The sequence below is a fragment of the Sander vitreus genome, chromosome 14 (assembly GCF_031162955.1).
Source record: "Sander vitreus isolate 19-12246 chromosome 14, sanVit1, whole genome shotgun sequence".
Taxonomy (NCBI): Eukaryota; Metazoa; Chordata; class Actinopteri; order Perciformes; family Percidae; genus Sander; species Sander vitreus.
Window position 1 is genome coordinate 30482373 of NC_135868.1, and position 7809 is coordinate 30490181.

Here is a 7809-nt window from a genome sequence, read left to right on the forward strand (position 1 = left end):
TGGAAACATTACAAACTGGCGTTGTTTGTGCACGGCCCAGGACAGGAGGGCTCTGCAGAGGGTGATTAAAACCGCCCAGAACATCATTGGTACCCATCTACCGAGCATCAGTGATACTGGTGAGGTTAGGTGCCTGCTCAAAGTCCAAAAGATACATAAAATCATTACCCACCCAGCAACAATCTGTTCATCCTGCTGCTGTCTGGCAAGAGATACAGAAGTGTCTGCTGTCATACCACCAGACTGCAGAACAGCTTCTTTCCTCAGGCTGTGAGACTCCTCAACTCCTCCTTACTCCATCATACATAATAGTTTTTCTTTTCTTTTCTTTTCTTGTGTAGCATAAAGGGACTACAACTTGCATTTCGTTGTGCTACCCTGTACTGCAGGATTATATTAAATTTAAACAAACTGTGTAACCCGTAACCATGTAAAGCGTGTTTTATGCAGAGAATGCATCAAACTTAGTATAAATATATATGAATATAAAATATAAAAGAGAAAAAATATAAATAGAATATAAAAATGTAGTATTCTTAGACCCCTAGTATGCAAATGTATATTTTACCCTGGGGGTTCATCCTCTGGGGAGCGGGAATGTGCTCAGTAAACGTCATGGTCTCCGGGGACCATAAATATCCATACTAACTTTCCTCATTCTTGGGCTGTGAAGCAGCCCTCCAGCCTACAGCAACAGCCCCTGTCACAGAGATAAACAGTACCCTTATCTGTTGCTCTCAGCAGTTACCAGACGTCAGAAGCACAGGGCCGAGAACGTACTTTGAAAATCAAAAAGCCTCTGGCTGCACGCCCCACAACAGGAATACTGGCTGGCACTATTCTACGGTATGCTCCTCTCTCTCAATGGTTCAATCTTACTGCTTGTGTGTCTTGGAGGGTGCCATTGTGCCCCCTGACAGGTTACAAGGCCCAATCTACTAGCTCTAATATTACAGAAGTAATTATCGTTTTGGCATCTTACTGAAAACCTCTGCAAAATGATTTCTAACTAGTATCTTTATTCACCCATCTTTCATAGTAATAATGTTTTGCTTTTTATTTCCTCAGTAGTTGCTACAATGGTGTTGATTGTATCCACTGTACAGATATGTATGAAACAAATTACACAGCCTACTGACAATTTAGTATTCTTAGACCCTTTCCAGTATGCAAATGTATATTTGATATGACACATGTGTTTTCTTTACAGAATTTTTCAGTTTTAAACTGCTTTCTGACTGACTTTGGACTTGACAGTGACAGGTGAAACAGGTTTTGGTGAAAGTGAATATAGCAGTGGACTGCCAGAGACTTGTCATTTCTAACTTTTACCAGAGGCACAATTCTTTTCACATCTCCAACAAGGGTCATCATTTACATTTCTATTACTGACCTCAACAGATTCTTTGCCAGGTTTGTAGCACGCAAAAGCATGCCCCACAGAAAACTACCTCCCCTCCCCACGACCAGGCTCTGTGCCTGACTGCAGCCAGCGTGAAGAGAACCCTCTCCAAGATCAACACCCGCAAGGCTGCAGGTCCAGACAACATCCCTGGTCGTGTACTGAAGGACTGTGCAGAGGAGGTCAAAGATGTCTTCACGGACATCTTCAACGCTTATCTGAGTTAGGCTGTCGTGCCGTAGTGTTTCAAAGCCACCACCATCATACCTGTTCCAAAGAAGCCCTTTCCATCCACTTTCAATGACTATCGCCCCGTTGCACTGACCCCCATCATCATGAAGTGCTTTGAATGGCTAGTCATAAAATCACATGGCTCACATAAAATCCTCCCCCCCCCCCCACCCTGGACCAGTTTGCATACCAATGTAACAGATCCACCGAGGATGCAATCAGTTCTGCTCTTCACCCAGCACTCACCCACCTGAATACTAAAAACGTATACGTCAGAATGCTGTTCATAGACTTTAGTTCAGCTTTCAACACCATCATCCCTCAGCAGCTGATCAGCAAACTGGACCAGCTGTGCTCAGCACTTCACTATGTAACTGGCTGCTGGACTTTCTTAGTGAGAGGCCTCAGGCAGTATGAGTCGGCAGCAGAACATCAAGAACCATCATTCTGAGCATGGGGGGCCCCCCAAGGTTGTGTGCTCAGCCCCCTGCACTTCACGCTGCTGACCCATGACTGCGCTCCATCCTTCAGCAGCAACTACATCGTAAAGTTTGGCAGGAAGTCAGCCAACTGATCACGTAGTGCAGCGGAAATAACCTCTTCCTGAATGTTGACAAGAACAAGGAAGTGGTTATTGATTTCTGGAGAGGTCCCACCCCTAAACCCCCACTGACCATCAACGGTGCTGCTGTGGAGAGAGTGAGCAGCACCAAATTCATGGGGGTGCACATCAGGTTATACAATATTTGATATTTGGCATATCTGGATCTTTGGCTGATCTGAAACCACAGTTACACACGAAAGAGCAGACACGCTGGATATTTTTCAACATTTCTTTAATAAAAAAGTAACCCAAAGGATTTCATACAAAAAATACTTTTAAGTATCAAGGACGCATTGCAAACTTACTTCATCACAAATCAGTCTTTAACAGTGATTTTCTTTTGAAGTTGTGAAACCACCACAATGAAATGTTGTCTATGACAACTGCAGCTCAGATACGATTATCCTCACAGGCGTTCAGGTGCGCTCCACGTTATCAGAGCGTGTTTGTTGTTTGGATCATGTCCCAGCCAATCACCAAGCTGGGATTTGGAAATCAAGGTGAGGTTCCAACAAGTTTAGACTGTTTTACCAGGAGAAAATTCACTCTCCATCATCAAACAAAACATAACAAACAAAAACTCTTTGAGGCAGTAGTAGAGCAAAATGCATCAATCAAAAAGTGCAATAAAATATAGGAACAAACCTCTTCTTTTTTTAAACACTGGTGCAAAAGAAAATATGGAAGATGCTTGATGTTCTATTAGCATCTGAGGAAGATTATGGACTCAACAAAAAGGATGATTCCTCAAGGGAAATCCCCCAAAAATAGGTTTGACAGGAATGACAAAGCATTACAGTGTTTCCCTTACATTAATTTAGTTGTGGCGGCCCACCACGATATAAACGTTGACTGCCAGATATTTACTGTGTCTTTCTTCACTTTTTAAAATGGGTAATATCTGATTTTATTGCAGAGCTGCGTGCAGCGCATTGATTCGCTCAGCCCTTCTGTTTCCCTCTCCCTCTCTCTCTCTCTGTGTTTACATTGGGACCCGTCTGAATAGCCCAGAGGCCGCCTCCTAACCGTGCACACTTTGACTGCTTTACTGCAGTAAGCCTCTGACTTTACCATACATCTGTGACAACAGCTTTCACAAGTTCACCTGAAACTCCCAGACTGTAAGTAAGTCCGTTTCTCTCTGCCGTTGTTTTTCTACGTCAAAAAACAACGGCAGAGAGAAACAGACTTAACATACGTGGTGTTTGGGACTTCCAGGTGAACTCGTGGAAGAATGACCATATGCTAGCTGTGTGGTGATGCCAGGCTTTAGAGCAGTGGGTTGTAGGGTCCAGGCGACTGACGTTCTCTTCAGATTACATGTAAATAAAACCCCTCATTTGAAAAACAAATCAGAATGCAAAAAATATATCAAAGGAATTTTTTTTTTTCACAACTTTTTTCAGTGCCACTACCACAAATACACTCTAATTCCGTGGGAAACACTGCATTATGGAGAAAAGACAAACCCCAAAAAAGCAAGATGTCACAGCTGGCTAAGGTCTGACTCATACAATGCTTGGCCCCAAAAACTAAGTCATAAAGTGTCTGTGAATGGACAGTGAGACCCTAAAAGTTTGAGTCTCTGGAAGGGACAGCTTATTCAGAAATGTAGAGCGCCACAGCCTCTGTGTCCATGACCTGAAGGACACCAGGTGGAAGACTCTAGATCAGCGTAAGTGATGAAGCGCGGTGAAGACAGCAGACAGAGCAGGCAAGCCTCTTTCTGTCCATTTCCACGTCCTGGCTATACTTCTGAATCCAACACATCTTCTCTGGAGTTTGGACCTTCTGCTCCTTTTCAAGTGCTTAAGATGAATGGTCCCTGAGAGCTGGACCACAGTTGTAGAATCCCTGCTGGACTTCAGCAGACCGGCAGCATGCGAGCGTTGCCATGGTACTCCTCCTCAGCCTGGAAAGAAATATAGTTTTATTAGATAGACTACCAGCAAAGGTAATTTCTTATCAGTTTGACAGAGAGGGTTATGCCCAATATTGTAATAACTAGGTGAAACACCTACCTCAGTGTATTTCGTTGTTGGCGGGAACTGAAAGGCTGAAGCGTTCATGAAGATGGGGCTATCGTCACCGTCAACGTCGTCCAGGAGCGGTGTGAGGGGCTGGTCCAGGCGGCAGTCGCGGGTGAGGTCACAGTAGCTGGAAGGCTCAGAGGACATCCTGAGGGACACCCAGCTCTGGGAGGAGTTGCTGACCGAACCCTCCTGGCTGCTTACACTGTTGCTGCGGCTGCCCAGACCAGCAGTACCAATGACCAGAGGCAGCTCCAGTATCAGCTTCTCACTACCAGGGATGTGGATGTAAATCTGGCAGAAGGATCATGAACACATACATTAACACCAATTTTCAATTCTCAAAATGTTAACAGCCAAAAATCTCTGGCCACATGCAGCAACTGAAGGCTTACCATTAGAGCGTACTCCACACGGATTATGTTGCAGCCCAGCATAGAGGGTTTGATCTTTGGCACCCTGATGGTCTTTCCTTGCCAGGCGTCACACATGCCGGAGATTATGTGGTTGCCGCGCACCGAAGACAACTTCTGGCGGAATACCTTGGTGCGGCCGTTGGCCTGGTAAGTGTGTTTGGCGATGATGGCGGCCTTGGGCACCACAATGCGAGAGCAGGTGTTCTCAAACTTTGCGTTGATGCAGATGTCTTCGCCTTCACAGAAGCCACGGCGGTCAATTTTTGCATTCAGTGACACCTGGCCATCAGGGATGAACATGCAGGTGACTTTCTTCTCCTTCATGCCACCTGAGGGAGACTGAGGAGATGCAGGAAGGTAAGACTTAACTCATCTGGAGACTCCATGTCAAAGTCATGCTATTTATGCTAGTTATCATAATTACATAACAAATGGACACAAAAGAGCTCACCAGCAGGTCTGGGGTGTTGACATCCAGGGGCTCCTCCACTTCAAAGGCTTTCCTACACTCAAAGGTGGGCTGCTGTGGCCTCTCCATCAGGGCCTTCACATAGTACTGGACATAGCCAAACTTCCCCTTATATGATGACACCAGCTGCCTGTGAGAACATGCGTGAAGAAAATTAAAGCCAAAAGTAGTCTACAAAGTACTCAATGAAGAGCCACACATCCAGAGAGGATGGACTATTATTTTAAGTAAGAAACACTGCCTTACCCTTGCTGGGGGAGCTCAAATCCAAAGATGTACTCATATTTGTTGCCAGGCCTCAAGACGACTGATCCATCAGAGTCTGGAAAGATCAAATTAAACATAGTTAAACATGTTGTCTTGACTGGGCTTGACTACTGTCTCTTGTGGCTGGATGACAGTGACAGCGGTTTGATTCAACATGGGAAACATCAACTCCAGGAGAACCCCTCTAGTCTGCTCTGACAAGGTGAAACCAGGGGAGTTCCAGGGGAGTCAACCCTCAACGCTAATGACTCACACAGGGGGCAATAGGCTAAAACCACTGAAAGGATGAGACCAGGACAGTAAGTGTTACGCTTGGCTAGCAATTCATTCATATTACACTGACAAATCTGGTTAATGAATCACTTCTACTTTCACTTTACTCTACAATTTTGTCCCCATATGTTCTTGTATAGTTTTTCTACTTTTATTTCTATTCTATTGTTACATTACATTACGTTAACTCATATTCTTTTACTTTCTCTATGTATCTGTATTATCCTGTGTGGTGCTGCTGGTTTATCTTATCCGAGGTGACATGTGACTGCAGAGGATGATATGTAAGATAGTAACCGTACCTGTGGGCTGGTCGTCCAGTACCAGTACCTCTTCATGTCTGAGGTACTCGGCCTCCTGTCGGCACCGCTGCTTGCCTTTAGCGTACTCCACCTTGGCGCGGCCCAGAGCCAGAACCTTAACTGCGGACACACGCGTCACTTCGTTCACTTCCACTTGTATCCGGCCAGACACCTTGTCCCCGCCGCAGTAAAAAGTCTTGCTGGGGTCCGAAAAGATTATTTGAAAGATTTTCACTCTCTTTGCCATAGCCACCATGACTGCTTATTTAGGATATCCAACAGCGATATATGAACTGCTGCTATTCCGCCGCTGAGAAGCGATTGGTCGTTAGCGGAGGCACAAGTTTCCACTTCACTCTGCTGTCAACAAAGAGAACACGGCTGGTTTTATGTGTCGAGCCTCAGCGAGACATGAGCAGCCGGAGTGAACAGCATGGCTCAGCGCGTGCACACTGCTCCCATTGGTGGAAAATCTTTGTTTGTGTCAGCTCTAGCCAATGGGCGCCCGAAACCGACGCGTGGACACCGCGTGGCTGGGGTAACGTAGAGCATGCTCAGCAGATGTGTGCACAGGAAGCTGAAGGCGGAGCCAGAGAGCAGGACATTAGTAGTAAACACATCCCAGCAGAGAACGGCTAGTCGATGTGACAATGATAAGCCATTCAAGGGAAGGGTTCCACTGATCCTGAAAACCCCTTAGTATCACCAGGGTTGGGCTGGAAATATGGTACAAAAACATAGAGAAAATATAACGTGGTTGTTGGCTATATGAAAATGGAGTTGGTTTTCAGTATGAATAATACACTAAATTATAATGAGTATATGCCTTTATTAGAGATTTGACAGTAGAGAGATGGGGGAGGTTTTTAGGACATTGATGTTTTATATTAGGAACACACAAGATGCATTTGTAAAGGGCTCCACACATTTTATACATTATTTGCTATATGTGTAAATGTTATTACATTTATTGACTGACTATTGACCAACTCTGTCTCACAGTTAACATTTTAGCCAACCTTATTGTGTTCATATGCAGCCGTAGTGCATTAGGCAAGGCAATGTAGCTTTGTTTATAGAGCACATTGTCTTACAATAACAAAAAGCAAGCATATGCAACATTACTAAAATACATTTTGTGGGAAATGCCAAGAATACATTTCAGTATTCAGATTCAGTATTAAGACAGAATGTTCAGCATGTTGTGATTTGGCATTATAAATAAAATTGAATTGTTCCTGAAATGTGCTGGTTGAATTATAAAAGTGTCGAGCTTGACGGTTGATACCTGACCTTGGAAACAGCAGTTGATGAAACAATCTTAACTCAGGCTCCACTTACTGACTGGATCTGGAGCGTTTGACTGTATCAGACAGTCAGCCTCATCATGCTGAGTATTCTCAGTTGGTATGGATGTATAATAAGACCTGGATATACGAGGCAGAGCCCTGTTCATTCCTATGAGAGTTGCTCAGTGGTGCATGAACATGGATGTATAATAATAACACATGAAGCCAAAAAAGTTCAACTCCCGTGTATAAAGTTACCCGGATGATCTGTGCTCCGTTAACTTAAATCAGGATTAAATGATTCAAATTGTGCGACTCTTCTAGATTTAGGACCGAATGGATCAAATTCTGATAGCGAAAAGAATCATTTCGCAGGGGTTGTGACGCTCAAAAAATGTATCCACTGATTTACAGATGTCTTTTTCACCATGTAAGTCTATTTGATAAAGTCTTTTTAGGCCCAATGGCATCACATGATGGACACAGAAGTTGTAATTCCACTATTTGGCCGCTATAACAAATTGGT

At 44.3% G+C, this 7809-nt stretch overlaps 1 protein-coding gene across 1 annotated transcript; it reads right to left on the minus strand.

Moving 5' to 3' along the window:
- Positions 1 to 2452: 2452 nt before the first annotated feature.
- Positions 2453 to 6374, minus strand: txnipa (thioredoxin interacting protein a). Its single transcript, XM_078267347.1, has 6 exons — positions 5995 to 6374; positions 5399 to 5474; positions 5135 to 5282; positions 4663 to 5022; positions 4259 to 4561; positions 2453 to 4149 (listed from the first exon to the last, which is right to left on the minus strand). Exons 1-6 carry the CDS (start codon positions 6248 to 6250, stop codon positions 4102 to 4104), a joined length of 1191 nt encoding a protein of 396 aa, XP_078123473.1. The 5' UTR covers positions 6251 to 6374; the 3' UTR covers positions 2453 to 4101.
- Between the last annotated feature and the right edge of the window lie 1435 nt (positions 6375 to 7809).

What these genes read in the sequence shown, in the direction of transcription:
- txnipa (XM_078267347.1), bottom strand. Translation starts at nt 6,250, where the DNA reads ATGGTGGCTATGGCAAAGAGAGTGAAAATCTTTCAAATAATCTTTTCG. An exon ending in TCAACACCCCAGACCTGCTG is followed by an intron (nt 5,023 to 5,134) that starts GTGAGCTCTTTT and finishes GCATCTCCTCAG; the next exon opens with TCTCCCTCAGGTGGCATGAA. An exon ending in CAACAACGAAATACACTGAG is followed by an intron (nt 4,150 to 4,258) that starts GTAGGTGTTTCA and finishes ATTTCTTTCCAG; the next exon opens with GCTGAGGAGGAGTACCATGG.